Genomic DNA, 24,885 nt, shown 5'->3' with positions numbered 1-24,885 from the left:
AACAAAATTAAGGTGAGAAAATGATGACCAAAGTTTTGGTTTTGGGTGAACTATCCCTTTAAGAAATGCTAGCAAATATTTCAAAATCAATCCCTCATTTCATCCCAAAAAACAAAACAATGAATTTTGACATGCAAGTCCTACCTAAACGTCCTAGCGAAATGGAATAATGGCCTTTACCTCTTTTACTTTCACCTTGCCACAGAGGACCTTTAATGGGAACTGCTATTAAAGAGCATTTCACTATGCTAAATACCCTTTATAGATGCCAAAAGCACTCAATCACCTTGATGTTGGCAGACGTACAGTACAGTAAATGACCCAGCCGGTTCCATAGGGGGGGAAGTAGTTAATTCTGTGACTACAGTGGTCGGCTAGGGATACTGCATGTCTAGGATGCAGAGACAACAAAACAAATCTGTGGGAATAATTTAAGAAACACTTTCAATCGATTCTAGGTATAAAATATGAGGGAGGAAATCATATACTAGGCTAAAAATAGAGTGAAATGATAGGTTTCTTCATGCTGAGGAGAAAATCAAACACTGCACTTTGATTAGTACTCCACACCTTGTCTCTGAGGTTGAGGTCCTCCATTAAATATTAATGTGTCCCTGAATCCACCTTTGCTTCATCAATAGTTATTGACCAATATTATAACAGCAATTTAGGCCCAGGCAATGATGACCAGTTCTTGCATTTGCAATCTCTACAGATGTGGAGATGTGCGTGTTGTGGAGGAATTGCTTGCCATTTCTCATTAGGAGCACAGTAGGGTAGGTTTCCTTTTCATTAGCAATGAGGAAAATAAGAACGAAGTAACTCTGGTGGGAGGAGAAGATGCAGCTTTCTGGTCTATTCTGGGTTTCCCGCATCACAGACTGCCGGTCTTCAGTAGAACGTGAAAGATGCTGGAATTTTCATCTCAGCTGGGCCTTTGATATGCTTCATTTAAAAGCAAGGGACTCAACTTTTCCATCTGCCACTTTTAAGACTATCACTATATTTTGTTGTTGTTTTTTTTTTCCTCATTTGTTTATCTTGTTAGCCCACTTTTATTATTGACTCAGCGACCACTAAAACAGAAAAACACTAAGCATTTCAAACAGACTGCTCAAAGCAGTTGCATCTCATTTTAAGAGCGATAGCTCTTTGAAAATGCTTCACAGAAAAACTTCAGGCTCCAAATCATGACCTATTTGAGTACCATCTTCTCACATTTCCTCTGCAACATCTGTTTTAAAGATGGGTGAAAACGGCGGAGCTCTACGACGACTGTAACAGCATGTATGAAAACTACCAGCACGACAACAGTTAACCAGGGGAGAGTAATGATTGTTACTTACGAATCAGAGGCACACTGGCGTTGGCTGTTCCCAACCTGTTGACAGCCACACAGGTGTAGTTGCCATAGCGATCCTGTGTCATGTTCTTGACTGTGAGAACTGATCTGGAGTTGAGGTTCTTGATGTCTATTCCTTGGCCCATGTTAATCCTGGAAATAAGACCATCAGTTGACATGACATGTCAAGCAGTGACAACGGTGTGCTGCAGTGTGACATGCTAACAATCCATCCATCAAAAACTATTTTAACAGCACTTTCTCGTTTCATTTATACATGGCGAGAGACTACACGGAATATATGTACTTTTAAAAATGTATTTGAAGCGAGCTGAAAAAAATGGTTGATTAAAATTGTGCAAGAGAAACCCTACACTGTAAAAATGATTGCTACTTCAAAATTGCATCTTTATTCCAATGTGTTACTTGCCATTTCTTTGTGATGATTTGTAAGAATTTACTAGCAATTTCTAAATGTGAAAATTATTTACTAATATTTTCAGTGTCTCAAATGTTTGGGGATTTTTTAAAACACTTTTAATCAACAAGGATTCATTACATTGATCAAAAGTGACAGTAAAGACTTTTGTATTGTTATAAAAGATTCGAAAAAATAATAAAATAAAATCGGTTTCCACAAAAATATGAACATTTTCAATATTGATAATAAGAAGAAATGTTTCTTGTACACCAAATTTAGCTTAGCCATTACATTAATAAGTTAAATATGTAAATAAACATTTTACATTTTAATAATATTTCACAATTGTATTATTTTACTGTATTTTGAGCGTACGAGTTTTTTTTTCAAAAACATTTACAATTTTACTGACCCCAAACTTTTAAATGGTAGTATATATTTAAACATAAAGGGATTAATTGACTAAACAAATTTCAGCTTAAGAAACATATACTGTATACTTAGATACTCTGATATGTTTACATACTGTACTGTAGATATAAACCATTTGTCTATTTTGATGTTTAAATTTGTTACTATGTTTTATTGTTATTATTACTATTTGACTAAAATATTATTTTCTCTCAGTGTGGAACCTCAAACAGAAAGACATTAAAGTCAGAACATGTGGGATAAACATGAATAATTCCTAAAAAGGTAAAGGAATTATCCCACAAAATAAAGGTGAAATCTTTTCAAAGATAAATCTTTTTAAAAAAGTAATACTGTTCCTTTGAGGAGTCACTGTTATGGAGGATGATAACACACTGATTTCTTGTGAATGTCTTTCACGTTACCCGTCTAAGTCTTCTGTTTTTGACACATATTAATGTTTCTTACAAAAGATGGCAGGTATATGGTAGGATGTGAGTTATGAAGGAAAATGTAAAAAAATATGTTACAATTGTCCCTGGTCCTGAGGGAATTGCCAAAAGGAAAATCAGAAGCAGAAAAATTTGCACATGGCTTGTAGCTTTGTCGAGGTCTTAAGTTCAGCAGCAGTTGCTCTTGAGAGTCCTGACTCTGGGTCATCCATGTTACTCTCACAGGTAAATGTGCTGACCTTTTGTCCCCCCACTCTCCAATAGCTTGTCTCCTGCTGACACTTACTTGAACAAAAACTTTTCTTAAAACAAAAGACCATTGCTACCACTGTATCGGAGTGTTATAGGACATAATACACACAAAAAAGATTGTACTGATATATCAATCTGTTTTTACTTACAAGTAGAGATGAACGGATACTAAATTTATCTGCCAATACCAATAGTTTGATTTTCTCTCCTAATACTACATGGAAACCTCTCATTTAGTAGATTACTATACTAATGTTTAAATGAACAAAAGAGCCATTATATTCAACTGCTATTTATTTTCAGATATAATACACTCAAATATACACCTTTGTATTCATTTATGTAAATTTTGGAAATTGACTGAAATTTTGGTAACTGTTTGTTTATTTTGTATGAATCAAATCCAGAGAGGAAAGTGATGCTCATTAAATAATTATGTATAAAGGGCAGGCATATATAAGCATAGGCTTCAGCCTACACCTTTTTCAGTTATTATGTATATCTTTTTTTTTACTATGGAACATTATCTGTGAGGACCGAAAATATATTTTGTTGAAATGCAGCTCAGTTGCACATAAAGTAGCTTTCATAAAAACTTTAATGACAAAATTATTCAAACATAAATAAGCTCTTCTCTAGTGTTTTTTACAGCTAACTAACGAACTGTAAACATTGGTAACTCTCCTGAGGTAAATGCAGCGTTATGTGACATTGTTCACAAGCTTATTGACGTTCACCCAAAAATGAAATTTCATTAATTACTCACCCTCTTGACGTTTCAATCCAAACCCGCAAGTATTTCGTTCATCGTCGGAATTCAAATGAAGATATTTTTTATGAAATCCGAGAGCTTTCTGTCCCCCCATAGACTGCAACGTTATTACCACTTTCAAGGCCCGGAAAGGTAGTAAAGACATTGGTAAAATAGTCCATGTGACTACAGTGGTTCAATCTTAATGTTATGAAGCGACAAGAATACTTTTTGACATGGAGGAGCAGTCTATGGAGTGACAGAAAGCTCTCGGATTTCATCAAAAATGTCCCCTGCACTTTTAGAAACAGGTGATTCTGTCCCCCGCATTTTTTTTGACCCAGCGCCAATATTTCCGCCCGTGTTCTCTGATTTGTTACTTAGACTTGAGTGAACTAACATTCAGCCAATCACAGCGCGAATCATCTCTTGGGCCATGAGCTTCAAATCTCTTTTTGCTCTTGCAAATTTTCGTTCATTTAGTCACTTTGCTGTTTGGCAATGCACCCTAGAAAAAAGCAGAGGACGATTATATCCTTTTTTCAAACACACACTGTAAGTATGTGTTACAGTATGTCGCGATGACATGAATCACGCGTAAAGTTTCCTTGGTATGATTTAACCTACGGCCCTTGCATACTGAGTCCGAAATTATTGCATGCGTTTTTTCACTTTCGTGATTCGGTGGCTCTGAATCGTCAAAACACCATTCAAAATGCTTGCTACGGATGCGAAAAACGCAGAAAATCGAACCTGATTCGATTTTTTTTTTTTTCGGAAAAAAGTTTCGGAGGCAGTGTATAAGCGTGATTGACATAACGTGAGGTCGTATTTATTTTTTAACGCGCAAATTTCGGACTCAGTGTGCAAGGGCCTTAACGCAGTAAGACGTGTAAGACAACAGAACCCGTATGGACCTCGTCACGTCGCACCGGATTGTGCCGAGTGTGTGTTAAATGCTCTTCTACTTGTCACTTTGGATAAAAGCGTCTGTTAAATGAGACATAACAGATTATTCCCAGCAGGCACACAATGTCATAAGTTAAATTTCCGTTGCGACGTCGGGTGACCAAAATAATATTAAAACCTTGTAAATACATTGATTTAGGTTTTATTGATATATTTTTATAAAATGTCTGTTGTATAAAATTACTGTAGATGTAATCTGTATACTCATTGAACACTTTTTTTGTTCAACTGTTAAGAAGTAAGATAAAAGTTATTGTTCAAGTGTAGTGTAACTGAAATATTGTAAATATCTTTATTTCATAAAAATAAAGTATAGATGTCCACAGTGGTCTGAAAGTCCCAAGTCCTGCAGTATTTTTTTTATTTTGAGTATGATTTCACAAAAATAGGTTGCTGTAAGCTATCATGGCATGTTCCTAAAATTGCCACTAGGGTGCTGCTGTAAAATGCCAATTGCTATTCTATCTAGAATTTATTATTATGAACATCACCTTAGGGTCACATCACCATACAGCTTTTGTCCCCCCCCCCCCCCCCCCCCCCCCCCCCCCCCCCCCCCCCCCCCCCCCCCCCCCCCACTTTTATAATGGCTGCTACGCCCCTGGGAAAAACTACAGGTGATTCACAGGGTCAAATAGAGCCTGCTTTAAAGTTTTTTTAACGGTTCATGTGTTATTGTCGCGTTAACTTTGACAGCCCTAAATTTAACACAAGACATTTTCTTCACACTGAAACTGCATACTCTCTTGAGTATAGGAACTTATTTTGAATAAATAATTACTTCACACGACTGCTAAAAAAGTATGTTCTGTCTATGAATGTGTGTAGTACAAATGTAATCTGGACGTACTACATTCGCCATGTTGTCATTATCATGTGACCTATCAGTGTCAGTTGTGTCGCTTCACTGCCATTCATAAATCCTCTCCAGTGGCCTCATAAAATAGTAAAAAAATAGTAAAGAGTCCATCATATGCACACTTCAGAACACTCGCCGGAAGTAGTAGGTCATACGAGTCATTTTTGCCTACTCTTTTATGAGTTCTGTGAATTCAGACATACTTTTTTTTTTGTCACATACTGTTTTACTATATAGTAGGGAAGTATGCGATTTCAGATGCAGCCACAGTATGAGTTGCAGTCTGACACGTTTTTCCGCGCCCTTTTGATTGACAGGATATAATAGGCCCTGATGTTTTTAAACAATCGGTCAATGGTAGATAGTGAAAATAATTTCTTTTATACATCTGTGCATCCCTACTTACAAGCAATTACATATTGCAACTGGGAAGTGGAATGTTTTCGGGAGTCGCAATTTAATTTCGCAAGTGCTTTCCATCACAAAGGAACATAATTTCGAGACCCAACAACCTTCATTTTTATATACATATACCTCATAAAAATATGATTATCACTTTTCATGATTATCTGTTTTAAAAGGTAGTTTATGATTTTTCTGCATTATACCTGTTGGTTTCCTCAATATTACTTGAATGGCTCAATATTACTTGAATGGTTTCTCTTTTACTATTTCCCTGCACCTCACTACCGTTAGTTCAGAAAAATACAGTAAACCATTCAGTTTAGCTACAATGTTCAATGTAAAGCCTTAGATTAAGCAGAGTACAGACCCAATGCCAATAAGCCTCCTTTTCAATTTGAATAAATCGAGTGAAGCCTATAATTACAATTAGCACAGTGTGAACTGCTGATTCAGATCGTACTCAGCAAGAGTGGGTAAATGACGGGTAATGGGGTAATTTGGTATTTAAATTCAAGAACCACCACTTGAGTCATCACTGATTGGTGCGAAGACTTGGAATGTTCTTTACTAGTAATGAGGTTATACAAACATACAATTAAATGTAGGGTTAAGATAGTATAACAGATCTTCCTAACATACTGTAGGTTTGTACCCATTTCTAGTTTAACGTGACTGTATACATTATTCAGAAGTAGGAAATAATATAAGATGACTCTTTTGAGCAAAGCTCTGATCTCATTTCATCACATTTCATTAATTTGGCTGTTTGTAAACAATCAAATGCAGTGATTCCCACAGATTAGAAAGCAATTTGTGGTGGGGTGGGTGTGTGGGTGTGGGGGTGTTGGGATTCAAAATAATTCCTTCGTTAATAATTCGTTACACAGAACTTTATTATATTAAATATTAATCACAAATGATTCACACCTTCACAAAATCCAAACATTCAGTGTAAGAACATTATTTATAATAAGTTTTATTTGATTCACAGCTTATATAGTGTTTTGACCTCGACATCCCAACTGCATTTTACCGCAAACTTGCGACTAGTTAACTTTCTAAAGAAGGCGCAATCGCTTATTTGCTAAGGGGTAAAACATCTTGTTTTTCCTGGGTCAGAACTGGTCTTCGGTGGTGGCCGACGGACACTGTCATCCTTTCTTGGCCTCTTTTTTTTTTTTTTTTTTTTAGCTGTGATTTTACCACTGGTTTGATTTGTTTACATTAATGTATTAAGCTAACTAACATGAACCATGTGCAATACATTTGTTACTGTATTTATTCATCTTTGTTAATCTTAGTTAATAAAAATACAGCTGTTCATTGTTTGTTTATGTTACTTCACAGTGCATTAGGCTAACTAATGTTAACTAATACAACTATTGATTTCAATAATGTAGGCTAATAGTAAATGGTGAAATTAACATTAATAAAGATCAATAAATGCTGTAGAAGTGCAGTTTATCAATAGTTAATGTTAACTAAACTTTAGTTTAGTTAACTAAACTAAAGTAGTTAACAAGAGGTTAATAAATGGAACCTTACTGTAAAGTGTAGAGTTGGGGTACTCGAACTCGAACTCCAATTTTGAATGAACTCGGACTTGTCACGCACTCGGGTGAATTTGTACTCAGACTTGACACGGACTCGTGAAAATTTGCCGAGTACAGTCGAGTCCGGGCACTGGAGGACACAATATTATTCAAAAATGAAACGAAACTACTTGCATTGTGTTGTTTCAGCATTGAGCATTGTAGCCAATCACAGACATGTAGTTGATGCGCATGAACGCAGTGGCCTATCAGTGGCGTTTTAGTCACCATGAGGAGAATTCGCTCAAAATGTATGTTCAGAATCAGCGCAAGCTTTCTCTTTTCGCAAATCCCCTCATAAACAACAAAGTCTAGACGCAATGTAAATAAGAGATTCACTGTGCAGTGTGGACAACTTCAGTTTATGACAAGAGTTTTAGTGAGAGTGCAGAACGCAGTAAGTAAGTGGCTTAAAGGGAGCACTATTGACAATCTAAATAATAGTTTTGTTTTTCATGCTTCTAGAGGACCAGTGGTTGTGTGTCTGACAAACAAACCAAACCAAAACCAAAAGGTGTGTATTGACATCTTTTTGCAGTTCTAATGTTCATTCATGTTTAATTCGTGCTATAACTAAAATAGATGATCAGTTCACATGCTGCTTGAACTAAGGCGCTACAAATTGAAGTGCCACAAAATGGTATTTATTGTTTGAATGAAATTAGTTTGAAACTGTTGGCGCATTGTCAGTATCCTCTTTGCTCCGCAATATATTTTTCACTGTGTGAGAACATGATGTGTGGAGTGAGAGTGGAATGGCTTGTCGGACGTAGCAACAGTAACAAGGGGCGAGTCTTTGTGAAAGGTCAGTTTCAAATCATTGAAATCTTTGTGGACTCGACCGGACTCGACTCGGACTTGATTGGTAAGGACTTGGACTCGACTCGGACTCGACAAAGGTGGACTCGGACCCAACACTAGTAAAGTGTTACCGATTTGTTATACACGGATACAGACGTCTCGACGTGAGTTCAGTGCTGGACAGATCAATTGTTTTAACCATTCATTAAATGGAATTGAGTCATTAGTTCGCGGAATCGGACGTGTCATTAGCGGACCACGGCACGCTTTGTGTGATTATCCCGGCAGTTTAGGACATCGCACAATATTTGTGTCAACACAGAAAACATTTAATCACTGGATAGTTTTTTGTTTTGTTTATTCAAAGTGTTTTTTTATTTCAGCTGAATGTGCGGAACGCTTTTCAGAGAAGATACGTTTTTTTTTTGCGTTTTTTTCATAAACAGGACTCAAGCCATAGCCTGTCTGAATTTTTTTTTTTGACTTAACCTGTTGTTTCAAACATTATCACCTTAATCTATATGAAGTGCCACTATGCACTATGCATAGCCAATCACAAAATTAGGCTAACGTTACATGGAAAAAAAGGTGCCGAACGGTTGTGCAGGAAAGTATGCAGTCATACGATGTTGGACGCCTGGCCATCTGCTGTGTCTCTGACTCCGCTGCCTCATTTGGATGGTAACTTGACAGGTGAGCGCGATGATTAGATGTCGAGGATGCGTAAGTAAACAGTTTTTTGCAAATTCGGCAAACTACCTTATATTTAACGGCTACTTTACCATCTACGGTGTAGAACCCAAAATATTTCCAGACACCACTTTTTAGATGAGTTGGGGTCGTAATTGTCCGCTTAGGCTGGCCGTTCTGTGCGTTATCTTCCATTTTCAAAACAGGGTGGCTATTGGCTATTATTCGCTTGATTTGGTCATGGGCCTACGCTACAATACGTTTAGAGCACCCGCTACGGGATGAGATGGCAAACAATAAAATAAAAAACAAACGGTCTAATCATAGACTGTAAAAAATGCACTACACATGGCACTTTAAAAACCGAATAGTTTATTTATAGTTCGATTACGGATATTTCACGTCATGGTCGAATGCATATTCGAATATCGAATAAAAAGTGACAGCCCTAATATGTGGCGGCCGGTGTTGATTCTGTGGCGCACTGCCACGAATTAGTCTATGTGTGGGAAACACTGAAATGTTATAGTGAATCATAGAATCATTTCTCAAAACTTTTTTATTAATTTACACAATTCTCTGCTATTTATTCAGCTAGACTCCATACAAAACACAGTTTGTGCCTTAAGTGTGCTCTCTATTTTTTGTTTTTGTAGAAGTATACTTTATGAAATTTTTAATTCAATTCTGAAAATCTCCAACTGTGAAGTAATTGGAGACGTAGAATTTTTTTTTTAATCACATCTACAATACAGTAGAAAAAAATGTTGGTGCACAGCCACAAAATGTTTACAGAAAATGACAAAAATCCTAACAAGAAACACTGACACTTCCAGAGAAAGGTCGAAAAGGCAATAAATTGGAACAGTTAGCAGTGTGCCAGTGTTTTTCAGTGTGCTTGCAGTGATGAATATTTGCATACTTAATTGCGATTGGCATTCTTTCTTGCATTCATTTGCATATTGAATTGTGATTGGTCTTATCTCTCTTACATCTACTTAACCATCTGTAGCCATCATTATATTGCAAAAAAAGAAAGTCACATTATGTACTTGTCCACAGTTGACTAGACTGTCAAGGCAACTGAAGAGTTAAAGATGTGATTTAACATTTCATTTCCATAGAACCAAAGCCAATACCAAAGCATACTTAAAGGAGAACTCCGGTCAATTTTAACATTGAGCTCATTTTTTTGTACATTTGGAGTGCTGTCAGTGCAGAGAACAACGACAAAAATCGGTGTTGCCTACACCGAGTTATTCTATTTTTAAAATTTGCACCCTGTTGACTTCAATGGGGCAAGTTTTAAACCTGCTTTTAGGCTCTTAACATCCTTGATGTGTCATTACAAGTGCACAGGTCATGTGAGTGATTCCTTCGGAGTGAACGCGAGTGAATCTGACTGCAGTAGATGTGAAAGATATGAATAAAAATGATGTTTATTCAGCCAGCGCACATACCTGTATTTACATCTTGTTTTCGGTCGAAGTCCACAGTAGTCGATTGTCGAGTTCACGCACATAGGTTTAGTACCTATGATCACGCGCGTGAACTCGACAATCGAGTTCACTCCGAGATTCACTCGCGTTCACTCCGAAGGAATCACTCACATGACCTGTGCACTTGTAATGACACATCAAGGATGTTAAGAGCCTAAAAGCAGGTTTAAAACTTGCCCCATTGAAGTCAACAGGGTGCAAATTTTAAAAAGAGGATAACTCGGTGTAGGTAACACCGATTTTTGTCGTTGTTCTCTGTACTGACAGCACTCCAAATGTACAAAAAAATGAGCTCAATGTTAAAACTGACCGGAGTTCTCCTTTAAAACTATTCCTTCAATGCCTTGTAAACACTAGTATTTCCTTCTGGAGAGTCCTCATTTTAGCACTTTTTGGGCATGAAAATGAATTGTGCCCTACTGTCCTCCAAAACCACTTTAGACGGATAAATTGTTATTTTATTTATGCCAACTCTTAAAATAATACAATTATCGATTGATCAATCAAGACATCTTTTTGTATTGCTGAAATGTTACCGTTTGACTCAGAGCTCTTTTAGAAAGTTAGACTATTTTTGCCAGAAGTGTATGACTTTAATTAAAAGTTAAAAATGATGGTTAAGTTGCAAAAGTGATTTTCATGAGCTTATGCTGTACCAAGAGTCACTATCTTTCAAAATTAAGACTCTTTAATAAGACACTTTGTAATATTTGATAAGCTGCAGATCCATAGCTATTAAACTAACACTACTAAAGACTGTAATTCAGCTTTAGATCAACTTTCAGTGATTAAACCTTAGGCAAAATTCTCAAAACTGGTGTACAGTTTGATTGTACAGTAATTATTCTGTGGATTCAACAAATGTAGTGACTGCAAATGAATACTGATCAGAATATTACATCTTTTTGCAAAGGCACACTTGCCACAAAAGGCGGACTTGACCATCATTATTCTCCGTAGTGAGCATTCTGAATCACAAATAAACTCACTTAACATGCATATTGTATGATAAATGATCACTGTACAGCTAAGCTAATGAAATGAATGATTTTATCGTCTATCACTCTTGGTTTTACCTTTTCTCTCCCTTGTACCACTCAAAGACTGGAGAGGGGACAGCTGCTGCCTCACATCTCAGCAGGGCAATCTGACCGGGTCGAACCCCGTGACTTTTCATCTCATGGATTGCTGGAGGAACTACAGAAAGAAAATAAAAACCAACGTGATTTAGGGCAAGAGTGAACACACATAAACAAACTCAAATAAACTAACCCTTCGAGCCTGAGAGGAAATGCCTTCAAAAAAATGCAAAGTTTTCATTTACAGTCGTGTGAAAAGAGGCAGAAATGAATTAGCAACAAGATTCAGAGTGGTCAATGCGTGTAAATCTTATGGGTGCAATGCTGAGAAATACCGTTTGTCCCAAGGGTTAGAGAAAAGAAATTAACTGCTCAGTGATAAATTGTTTAATGGCTGTTCAAAGGCTGTGGAGCTGAGGAAGGTTCTCTGAATATGTGCATGTAAAATGAGGGTCCTTTCATGTTCACAAATGCAGTGTAAATCTCTCTAGCGGCGTCGGTGAGCAAGCTTTAACTACAGGCTGAATTTTTAGTCAAGAAGCAATAACCTCTCTCAGTGGGAAAAAAAGAAATGTTTATCATACATAAACCTTTATTGTATATTATTTCTTATAGCATGAGTAAACAGAGTAAGCAACTAGAATGACATGTGATCAAACTCAAAAGGACATATAGAAAACGGCTATGAAAGAAATGACACCATACTTAATATACACACAAATAAAGCAGGCCTGAACAGAATACTAAGTTGAACACGATATATATATATATATATAAAAAAAAGAAAATAACTCCCTTCAAGCAGGTGATCCACTTATGTCTTTCTAGCTAGCGTTAAATTACTTGCTATGTCTGAATTTGAGTGGGGGACATTTATATTCCAGGCAACTCGTTCTTTGAAAATCACCTGCAAGTTATTGAGGTCTGTGTTCAGACAATTTTTTCCTGATTGAATTTTTGACATTCTCTTCTATAGCCCCACAGTTGAAGGTATGAAGTTCTCCAGGCCTTCTGTGTTTCATGTTATCTGAGAGCTGAAAAAAAAAAAATCCACTATTGTGGTGATAACAGTAACAAATTATGTTCTTAGATTTTGGGTTCCATTGTTACTTCACACAGATATGTCACATCATTTAACAAATATGAAGTCATGAGCTTCCCTACACTGTACAAGAAAGTGAGAGTTTCTCATTTTACATATCAGGAAAACTAATTTGCAACATTTGAAAAAATCAAAGCATCTACCAGTAAGTGTTAGGGGAAAACTAATTTACAAAAAAAAAAAAAAAAAAAAAAAACATCAAACTGTAAGTATGAGAGGGAAACAAAGGTCGCCGAGGAGGGAACGGAGACGTAAGTCAGAAGTGATTCTGACGAATGGGGATCGCTTGCGAGAGCCAATTTACTTCGAGTGTAACTAAATGAGCCAATGCACATTGGCATGCGATAATTTCCCCAGCTGCCATGCATCGCGCCGCGAGCATATAATGAGCAGCAGGTGCCTCACATCCTTGTTTTTCCGCTGAGGAGCCGTACCTGTGACTCGGCCGTACAGCGGAAGCTCAGCAACTGTGGCGAGGTGACTAACATCTCCGTTCCCTCCTCGGGGAAAGAGGGTTACCATACATAACCGAGACGTTCCCCTTCGTCAGCTCACTATGACGTGAGTCAGAAGTGATTCTGATGAATGGGGATATCTACCAAAACGCCACAGCTGATGGCCCTTCCAGTGCTCCGCTTAAGCCTCCTGGCCTGAGTTGGGCAGAAGTAGGAGCTCTAAGCAGAGAAGGTCAGTCACTGCTGTTCCGCAAGACCCACTCAGTGTGACTTATTGGATAACGCTGGGAAAGAGTTGGAGAAAAGCTTGGAGAAGGGAACGCTGCGGAAGCCACATCCTACCCCGGAGAGAGGCACTGTGACGGTTACACATATGGACTAGCCAAGCAGGGTTGTATGACATACGGCAGTCTCTGGGGTGGTTGCAGCCTAGTTATAGGGGGGAAAGAACACCAGCAGAGACGACAGAGCAGGCTCTGTCTAAGAAAAGACATGGGATTGTCCGCAGAGGAGCTGATTGTGGAGGAATACACATATAGGGTCGCCGAAGGGACCACTACATATGGACACCCAGCCTAACACAGGTTCCACAATGCATACAATTGTAGACCTGTTGTCAGACGCTCTGCAACGTCTGACTGCCGCAGGGGTGACGGAGGAACTCACAGGGTTAGCCATTTCTGCTAACCCACGTGGCATTGCAAGCCAACACTAAGAACAGGTCCCTCGCGCTACTGGCCACTGTGGGGCGAGTATACGGGAATATACCGGCTCTACACGGAGGCTATAGAATCTAGCGAACGTATTAGGTGTCGCCCAGCCTGCAGCTCTACATATATCTGTCAGCGAGGTGCCTTGAGCCAGCGCCCAGGAGGAAGCAACACTTGCTCGCAACCCGAACGGGCAAGGCATGCCTTGGGCTTCGTAAGCCAAGGCGATGGCATCCACTGTCCAGTGGGCCATCCTCTGCTTGGAGACAGCCTTTCCCTTCTGCTGGCCTCCGTAACAGATGAAGAGCTGATCTGAGGTCCTGAAGCTTTGCGTTCTGTCCACGTATAACCGCAAAGAGCGGACGGTACAGAGAAAAGCTAGGGCTGGATCTGACTCCTCCGAAGGCAGCGCTTGCAGGTTCACTACCTGATCCCTGAAGGGAGTGGTAGGAACCTTGGGCATATATCCAAGCCGAGGTCTCAGGATAACGTGAGAGTTGGCCGGCCCGAATTCTAGGCACGATTCGTCGACCGAAAATGCTTGCAGTTCCCCTACCCTCTTGATGGAAGCCAGGGCATTCAGGAGCACTGTCTTTAGTGACAAGATCTTTAACCCCCTGGGGTCGACTATCGCGCCGGCGTGATTTTCTCGCTTTTTTTCTTATCAGTTCAAACGAGACTCAAAATACTCTGTTGACTTTGATCTTACAAACCAGTTTCATACATCAATCGATCCTGTTAAGTGTGTATTATTTTTGTGTATACTCACAATAAAAACAAAGTGTTGTGCTTTTTGCCAAATAAAGAAAAATAAACATGATGTGAGTTCTGCTTTCTCTCTGTCAGTGAAGTCAATTCTGAAACGCGTCCGAAAATGAACAATAACTCAGCGAATACTCAGTCAAACAGGCATACAGACACACAGGCATGAAGCTTGAATTCTCTTCTTTTGAATGAAGTAATTTATATAAAAAAACAAATATTCTCAGTTTATGTAATATGTATGAAAAGAGAGAGGTGTCAGTCGTTCTCATCTCAGCTCATTATTTTTAATGTGACTCCGCCCACGGAGAGCGCGCGCTATTCAAACGCAAATGACTGAGGCAATCCATGCAAACTGTGAACGCCCCCATATCAGCTCGAGAAAACACATCAAGTTTATTCAGATCATTGTACTTGTTTACACCGTCTCGCAGCGCTGTGAGGAATAATACTATCGTAATAATAATAATGGAAAATGTACCTCAGAAGTGCTGGTATTTCGAGGAGCAACGGATGCAGCTGAGCTGAGGAATACTGTAGTAAGTTTTTTCATTCTCAAGTGAATCGTGTTTCTGTGTGTGAATGAATGAACGGTAGAGATGCCGTTTACCACAAAGTTAACTCACCAAGAGAGTTTACCACAACTCGCAAAAAGACGGTTTAAATTTGAATCGCGTTTCTGTGTGTGAATGAATGATCCGCTTTTAGCAAACTGTTTTGCTATACTGAGATGAGTAAAAATCGACTGAAATATGTTGAAATAAAATGTATTTGTATAAGCAACGTATTAAACTGCAAATGAATTTATATTTCTTATAATAAAAACGAAATACCTATGTTACAGACATATGAAAGACAACATTTCGTTGACTAGTTTTGGATAGATTATACATTTTTACTGTAAAATATCTGCCACCTCAAATAAGCTTTTGTTTGCCAATTTTTGCTCATATGTTAAATATAGTATGTTTTGTCAAAAATAAAGTAATCAAATAATATGTTATTATGTGTTTGTTCCAATGTAGGCTATATTTAAGTAATGAATCCTTAACTTTGAAATATGTATGATAAAATGTATACTTTAGTTTTTACAAAGAAAGATTACACTTGAATTGTTGTTGTAATTGTAACCTTTTTAATAAAAAAATATATTTACAAGGTAGATGTAAACAAACTATTAAAAGGTAAATATAAGCCTTTTCTTTAAATAATTTTTATTGTGTTTTATTAGTGACAAATTTGGGGAGAGGATACATATTCCAAAACTGAAAATACAGTATGAGAATTAACTGCACAATTCCTAGACATGTTTTCCTTGGATATTATACAATTTGTAGAATACATAGTATATATATAGTATATATATATATATATATATATATATATATATATATATATATATATATATATATGTATAATCGAGATATATATACATAGGTAACAGTCTTGGGACACAGCTGCATCGCCACAGATCGCTCCACAGGGGGGATCCCCACGTAACCCTTTGCTGCTCCGCCATCAAGAGTAGTGAGGGAGGAAGAGGCACCAGCGGTTTCGGGCAGAAAGGCACTGGGGCGGGGTGCTGAGAACCAGCACGGGCCGCCCTGAGATACCAATCGTCCAGCCGCGAAGGTTTGGGACACGGTGGAGGGTTCCACTCGAGCCCGACACTTGCGGCGACTCTGGAAAGCATAGCCGTTAGCTCTGGGTCTGACTCGGACAATGCTGTCACACCCAAAGCCGGGACTTCATCCACAGAGGACATTAGCTCACCCTCTGATGCAGCGACCGACATTTGATCATCCGGTGGAGCTCCAAAAGAAACGACTGGGACTGCCTTGTACGGCCCAGCCGACTGGCTCAGCAGATTACCTCTCACTGTGATCCTCAGGTCACCAAGGCTATTAACCGAAGTAGGCCTCTTCTGCTGGGCAGAAGAAGCGCTAGATCGGGGAATAAGCGAAGGGGCTCCACCTCTTTCGAGGAAACGGAGTCTCGACCATAACGCCGCAATGAGAACATGAGTCATCCATGAGCGCCATTTCAGCGTGCCTATAGCCCAAGCACGTGATACAGCGATCATGCCCGTCAGCCAGAGTCAAACATTGGCCGCATCCAGAAACACACGATCTGAATTACATCTTGAAAAAGACGCAGACAGATCGTGTTAGCTCTTTCAGAAGTGTTCTGAGGTGCTGAAACACACAGGGAGATAGCCGTGGCTACACACCAGGATTGCAACCCAGGTGTGAGCACTCACTCTCAATCGTCACGCCCACCGAACCAACAAAGCTGTGAAAACAGCTGTTTATGCTGAGAGAGAAGACGCAGAGAGATCGCGACCCTCGCTGTCAGCGCCGTCACACCAACACCATGAACCAGGGATTCTTCTTGGCAGAGACTCGAAGACACTCAGAAAATCTTTGCAGGAGATAAGAACAGCATACACCGTCTGGCTCTGAAGCAAAAGACAAGGATGCGAGGCACCTGCTGCTCATTATATGCTTGTGCCACGGTGCACGGCAGCTGGTGCAATTATCGCATGCCAATGTGCATTGGCTAGTTTAGTTTCACTCAAAGTAGATAGGCTCTCGCAAGCTTTCCCCATTCGTCAGAATCACTTCTGACTCACGTCATAGTGAGCTGACGAAGGGGAACTCACTATTTTTATGGTTCATTTTAGATAATGAATTTTTAACAGAGATTCCTATTTGTATATTAGTGATCAATGACTTAAATTAGGCTAAATAATATTCACTAAATAAATGTTAATAATTTATTTTTTTACTCAGGCCAAGAAATCAAAATGTTCAAATAGCCAAGTTTTCATGGCTGTGAGAACTGTGTATAAAGAATATGGATATCCATCACTATAATCACTGCATTGAGATATTTTGTTCTGTGATACTGTGCTGCTCATCATTTCTTCATTCCACAATCTCCTGGGAAGGAATGAAAATAGCAATGTGACACATCAACACTGCTTGAATGCAGATTTTTTTTGGCATATATTGGAAGAGAAGTCTGTCTGATCCAAAAAAGTGGCAATGGATGAATCTTGTGCTTTGGCTGGATAATGCATTTACAGTACAGGCATCAGCCCATGAAAATGCCTAGGGAGCATTACATAACTTGAGCATCACAGAAGCACGCTAGCATAAAATATAAGGATAAGATAAAATAAGAGATTAAAGGAACACATTGCTGATGACAAAGCCGAGGACAAATGACTTCTGAGCCCAAAGGACAAGGCTGAGAATACAGATAATTTAAAATAAAAATGTTGTTCGCAACCCATTTTACTCCCATAATCTGATGTACCTGTACAGTATGTCTGAGTGAAACATGATATTCAAAGAAAAGAAGAGGAAGGAATGGGTGTTAGATAGTGAAAACTGGGCACATGATACAGAGTTTTTATATACCAAGTTACATATACATACATGTAGTAACTTGGCATCAAGTGTCAAAAGCAACTAATTATGCGAACGCATATTTAGAACCGCCAGTCTCTGCAGAGAAAATAATTTTGGCCATTCAAATCAGTGTCAGTCAGGTGGTATGAAAGTGTTCGGATTTGTGATGGCAAGTTCATTTTTTAACAGAAAACAGAATATCTAGCTCTGTTCACTTCAAACATTTGCCACACTACCTGACATTTCAGTTGGGTTGTAGTCGGCAATATTTCACACCTTCTCTGGCCCGTTAATCAGTGTGAGCTTACTGTAAATGGATTTGGATGCTATAATACGGCATTCAGAGGTAGAATCAGAAAATTCTCTGCATATAGAGCCAACGCGAGAGAATCCAAGAGTGCTTTTACTAGAAACATCTATGCGTCTGTTATGTGTGTACATGCTTCAAATCTGCAAAAACACCTCCATATTGGAGGTTACACAAGTGGATTTCAAGTTAATTCAGCTTATGTGTTTTGCACATAAAAACAGAGATTTGAGAGCGGCTGAAATCTGCTGAGGGTGAGATATGGTATGTATCTGCCTGTGTCATTCATCACTGAGATTTGTGCTGTATTGTAAGCTATTGGCATGCCTTGGCAGGCTGCCTAATAGCACAAGAGAAGCTGGCTCTGATATATATCCACACAGCTAACTTCTCGTATCTAACAAACCCCTGCATCTGTCCTCACTGAGGGATGATCCAGTTCATTATAAAGCTGCATTAGCAAGAACTACCCAGGGAGGAAAACAAAGCATTAGCCACAACTGCAACCACAACTTTTCATATTAATTAAAATCGTTTGAGCACATATACTGCAGTGATAAAGGGTCCGGAGGGACAGAATTCATGCAAGTCATCTAATTTCAAACATCAAAAATACATTTTATAGTAAAAAAGAAGTGAATGTTTTAGCGAGTTACTGAATACATTTTGGGGGGAAAACTAACAAACAAACTACATTTGGTCAAAAATAAATAAGTAAATAAATTCAGAACTTATGCCAAATGACAAAATTCTCATTTGACTAATTGTGAATAAAGACCATTTTCTGTTTTTATAACAAGAATCTGCTTCTCACAGCTATTCAGCTATTCACAGCTTCCAAGATACAATTACATTAGTCTTTTAATGAGCTCTCATTATACCAATCACATACTAGCATTCACTAATGTAAAATCACGGTGTAAAAACCACAAAAGCCCTACAATCCTAGTCATTTACAGGCTTCATAACAAAAGATTGCAACTGTAAATCATTGGTGAGTTTCTAAGCTTGTACCAGATGGGAGGGTCTGAAAATAGCAAAGTTGGCATGAAAAATGAATGCTGCGGGGCTTACTGTTTGACAAATTTGCCAGTTGCGGCTTGATCACAAACGCAAATTAAAATGACAAGGTAGAGATTATGTTTGAGAATACCTGTGAACACAGCACCTCACAAATCAGTGAATACATCAATATATGCCAAACAAGGTTCCCCAGGTTTAAGCGCCTTTGTGATTTTTCTTTCATGCACAGATTTGACACATACAAAAAAGCAGGTTGACTAATTCAAAATAGACTGCTATTGAATACTATTTATATTGTTGGGATAAATCTTGGCTTGGTATAACCTGGTCTTTCAAGGGGAAAACAAATCTAAAGTGAAATAGGATTTTGTATTATCACACTGGAGACAGAGGTTAATGGGTTAACTGAAACTGCATGGTAATCCAGTTTATTATTTTTCCTCTTAATAGGTTTTATAACATCACAGCATGTCTGACTTTAAAGTTCACTGATGTTGGTGTCGGGTGGATGTACAGGATGACTAACTGGCACATCTCCAGTCCAACAATAATTAATTTATCACATGTAACAAAGATGCTTTGGAGGAAGGGATGATTTATATAGTCTTGCACCTTTATCCTCCCAACAAGTATAACATGTTATTTTAATTACAAGATCAATTAATAACCCACCTCTTCAGCCAGAGGCTAAAATGAGTTTTCTTCACAATTAAGGAATGGAATCATCAGTCCATGACTTATCAGCTTATAAACAGAGAGACTGCTCCAATTGCTGTCTCCACCTCATTGTCCTATTCTGTTCGCCAGCACTGGGTTTAGCAGCCAGGATTTATTAATTCATTAAGTTTTCCATTTAAAATTCAAGAATAACATCATGTTCTTTCTCTAACACATCCAATCCTTATAAATAACATTCATGCTAAGGGAACATAGGCTTTGTGTGCCCCATAGAGAATATGCGCTGTGGAGAAAAGTATTGAGTTGAATGAAATCATTAACCACAGTGTCACAAATCTATGTAAATAGACAAATGGGCTTTTAGCCTATCATGCTGAAGAATAGGAGCCATATTGTACTGTGCAGGGAAGATGGGCACTCCAGACAATCAGTTATTTATCTGTGAAGCCTTATAATATCAAAGCATTATTCATAGAGTAATTTATGAAAATGTATTACAGCCTTTTGTTAGTATGTGCGCCAGAGTTACATAGTTTGCAGTTTCGGGGAGCAAGTGGTTCAATCAGTGAGGCCTTTCGTTACTTCTAGTTTCAAAACCTACATTTACATCACAGAAAATGACGAAGGACAAAGAATAATGTGCATCCAGTGCATGCCAGAATTACATTAAAGGGGTGGTATAATGCCGTTTTCACAATATGTAAAATAAGTCTTTGATGTCCCCAGAGTGTGTATGTGAAGTTTTAGCTCAAAATACCCCAAAGATATTTTATATAGCATGTTAAAATTGTCACTTTTTGAGGGTGAGCAAAAAAAACGCACCGTTTTGTGTCTGTTCCTTTAAATGCAAATGAGCTGCTGGTCCCAGCACAGGGGGCAGAGCTTCAAGAGCTCATGTCCTTTTACCTCACACCGACATGTACTGAAAATTTCAAAAACGTTTAACCTTTTATGTTCAAATCGGAGTCAGACAATTATGGAGAGACTCAAGAAGAAGTGACAAAATGTAGAAGCAACGGGACATTTCTGTATGGTTAGTTGATGAATTTATGTAGCTTATGTGTAGTTATTTTCTAGTCATTGATTAGCATATTGTCATGATAATCTATAAATCGCGTTCACGGGGGCGGGGTTTATGTAAATTCTAGGGTTGGTGATTTCACTAACCCGGGAGGAATGTCATGTAGTCCCTATCAGCCATTTGTTGTAGTCCTTAAAAAGGAATTTCTTTAAAAGCAAATATCTCCCTTTGCTTTGAACTTTGAGCATTGTAACTTTGCAGATGTTGTTTATGCTCAAACAGCAACATTACACACTAACTAAAGTTTGAAAAGTGAAATCATAATCAACCACCCCTTTACAGACAGACATCGGCTGCATCTGCAAGCTTATAGGCAGCTGACTTGTTGCCTCGCTGCCCTATCATAATGGTTTAATGCTACAAAATAGAGAGAGCTTTGATGATAACCAAGTAAATAAACGTTGGCAAAATACTTACATTACACACAAACTCACATGCAACATTCAGATGTCATCTTTATTTTTTTAGCTCAAATGTCACAGAATGGAGCTCACAGGATAGTGGGACATCAAAAGCAGCAAAGGATACATCTATGCTGCCTTCAAAAATCGATCAGATGAAGGTATCTCGGGAGACAGGAAGTGAAGCTAACATTGGATTCCTACCTTGGAATGCATCCTCAGAAGGCAGCATTTTTAAGCTTTCGGACGCAGCCATTTAAAATTACTTCGTGCTTAACCACACAGCACAATATAAAAAATATATTGGTGAAACGTTCATTGTAATTAAAAATATCATATTTTATGCTTATTATAGTGTTGTGCCATTACCTTAGCAACATGTTAACAGTTAGCACTATTGAAATCAATTGCTGCTTATGTAGGCAGTAGGCAGTAGGCAGTAGGCAGCAAGGCAGTTCAGTAGGTTTTGGAACAGAACTAATGTCATTCATTGATTTCAAAAGCCTGTTGTAAGCCCTGGACAACTGCTAAGATTGACTTCTTCTTGCTAGTTTTTATTCTAGGTTTATACTGAAGTAAAATGACACTGAATGCCATCCAAAGGCCTCCTCCACATCCTTCTTATCCAGTCTTGCAGACATAAAGGCTCTTTCATTGCATTACAATGTTCAGGAATTTTAGTATATCTACATTTGCTGTTTCTTGACTGGGAAACCTGCTACACTTTCAGTCACACTTCAAATCATACAAAAATAATGGGTCACTGTTGGACTGTGCCAAGTAACAGTGCATTTCTTCTCTGATAAATCTCAATGTTTCATGAAATCAAGCCTGGCTTTTTGCTTATGCTTGGTTGGCTGCAATGTACTGCACAGCCCAATGAATACAGCTGTAAATGTTGGAAATTCTTTCAGTGACATGAATATGTCAAATCATAAATGCATGTGTCCGTGAATGAATATAATCATTAGAGTAAAATGTCAAGCCAGTAACAGGATAAAGTCTTTAATTGCATTTACAAATACCACAAATAATGTGAATACAAATCAGGACAACCCTGATGAAGCTGTGACTAGGGTTGGGCGATGTCTACAGTGAAACATCGCGATGGACAATGACAGGGAGGTAACGTAACATTCTCATTTTCCACTAGATATTTTCCTCTACATCTCATCAGAAATTTCGATTTTGGCACGCTCTGCAGCAGCTAACCACTAATGAGTGAATGTACAGTGACGTGACAAAACTGCCAGATTCAAACTGTGCTTTCGCGCTATGGCTGGCATTGAGCCAAAGACGGACGCACTCAGCGCTTGTCATATCACAACTATTCAGTGTTTTTAACCACATAATCTTTATTTTAGGTTTCAGACATTTAAATACATAATTTATAGCAAAACAATACATTTATAGTTTGTAAAATACACAATGGTTGGTGTCTATGGAAGCAGCAATAACAATCCATTCAAATATATTTGCCGACGTGTTTTATTCATATCAGATACATGCGCCTGTATCTAAAGTTTATAAGTAAGTATATAAAGTTTACTCTATTCTTCTCCCAGTTCACTGGCCACTTACTTTCAAGTATTTCGGGAGAAACTGATGAATTCTGAATTCAGAAACTGAATCGCCATACAACACCGGCTAAACATCGTGATGTCTGTCACCCATCGCGATGGACGATGGTATCGTCTATCGGCCCAACCCTAGCTGGGACTTTTTAAATACTAGTGCAAAGTGCCCGTGCAAAATCAGTTTTTGTATGTGTTTTTAGTAATTGTTGGTTCAGTGTGTTTGAGTGCTCATTGTTACAATTACACAGCAAAAGTTCAGTGACATTTTTATTTCTGCAATGGTAGAAAGCAAATATTGATACTGACATAATGACATACAATAAATATGGAAAATTGAACTACACGATTGATGGAGCAGGCTACACAGTGAACTCCGAGAAAACGCTACGCTTGAGCAAACAGTTTGTGAATAGGCTACTACAAGTGATGGCCGTGAAAGAGACTGTGAACGCATTGAATAGGATATGTTTAGTTGGAGAATAGCATAGGCTACTATTACACAGTAGCGATAACGTTAAGTGCACCAGAATAAAATATAATATTCAGAAATAAACAGTGTAGCTGACTTACAGATTCAGTTAACATCCACAAATGAATAAGCGCGATGATTCAGGGAGCAGGCTACACAGTGAACTCCGAGAAAACACTACTTAAGCTCCGCTGCTTTCTTCGACCCTCTCTGTCTCTGGTCCTGCGCTGTGCTCACTCAAGGTGTTTTCACACCTGAAAATCCGCACCAAGGTCCGAACATTGATACATTCGGTTAGTTTTGGTTTGGTTTCACATTTCAATTATGCGAGCGCACTAAAGACCTTTACATGACGTACTTGCGTCCTGTCGTCATCATCTATATGGGCTGCATCTTGACATTGATTGGTTTAAATAAAAATAAATAAAAAAAGCGCACAATGCATCGCCATGTGGGACATGAAGGGACAAACAGGGCCATTTTGTTGATGGTTTATCACTGCAGCAGCACAGACCATGTGCAAATAAAACAATTGATTATTGTTATGACCCATCTACAATCACCATAAGACTAAAGTGCATACAGTCAGCTTGTAACAGGACGATGATATAATGAACCCAAGTGCAGTTTATTTAATGTGGTGAAAATCCAAAATCCAAAGCATGAAACAAACTATACACAAAACACAAAACTTAATAAACCATAATCATAATCCTTGACTATAGACTATGACCTGACACATGAAACATAAGACAGCAACTTACTTCAATACCCAACAAAGTAACAGGGCAAACATGAGGGCTTAAATACATGGGCCTATGACTAACAAGAAATACCTGTGAACAATCAAGACGATAAACCAATCAGAACATGACACATTAGATAAGGGAAGCACAAGACATTGGCTGCATCCGAAATCACATACTTCCCTACTATATAGTAGGCGAAAAACAGTATGTGACAAAAGAAGTATGTCCGAATTCACAGTACTCATAAAAGAGTAGGCAAAAAGTACCCGGAAGGCCTTCCGGCGAGATTCTGAAGTGTGCATATAATGTACACTTTACTATGCCATGAGGCCACGGGAGAGGATTTATAAATGGCAGTGCAGCGACATAACTGACGCTGGTAGGTCATATGATATTGACAACATGGCAAATGTAGTACGTCCAGATTACATTTGTACTACACACATTCATACTAAATGAAACATACTTTTTTAGCAGTCATGAAGTAATTGCTTATTCAAAATAAACACCTACTGAAGAGAGTATGCGATTTCAGACACAGCCATGATCACAAGAGGGGCAAGGGAGTCACATGACAAACCAGAAAACAAGACTAAGACAAATGTCTAAATAAAAGATATGCAAGCATGAAC

At 38.4% G+C, this 24,885-nt stretch overlaps 1 protein-coding gene across 3 annotated transcripts in view; it reads right to left on the bottom strand.

Annotated features, from left to right (window-relative positions):
• negr1 (neuronal growth regulator 1) overlaps positions 1–24,885 on the bottom strand; it is a 191,358-nt gene that overhangs the window by 109,051 nt on the left and 57,422 nt on the right. For all 3 annotated transcript variants that reach the window (XM_084426160.1, XM_084426161.1, XM_084426159.1), the window contains exons 5-6: positions 11,521–11,641; positions 1,347–1,495 (exon numbers count right to left, since the gene is read on the bottom strand). In XM_084426160.1, the coding sequence (XP_084282286.1) occupies positions 1,347–1,495; positions 11,521–11,641 (270 nt within the window). The remainder of the gene's footprint in view (positions 1–1,346; positions 1,496–11,520; positions 11,642–24,885) is intronic.

Source organism: Rutilus rutilus (assembly GCF_951802725.1).
Source record: "Rutilus rutilus genome assembly, chromosome: 12".
NCBI classification, from domain to species: Eukaryota; Metazoa; Chordata; class Actinopteri; order Cypriniformes; family Leuciscidae; genus Rutilus; species Rutilus rutilus.
Note: the sequence above shows the minus strand (reverse complement) of the source record. Positions and strands in the feature narration are given on the sequence as shown.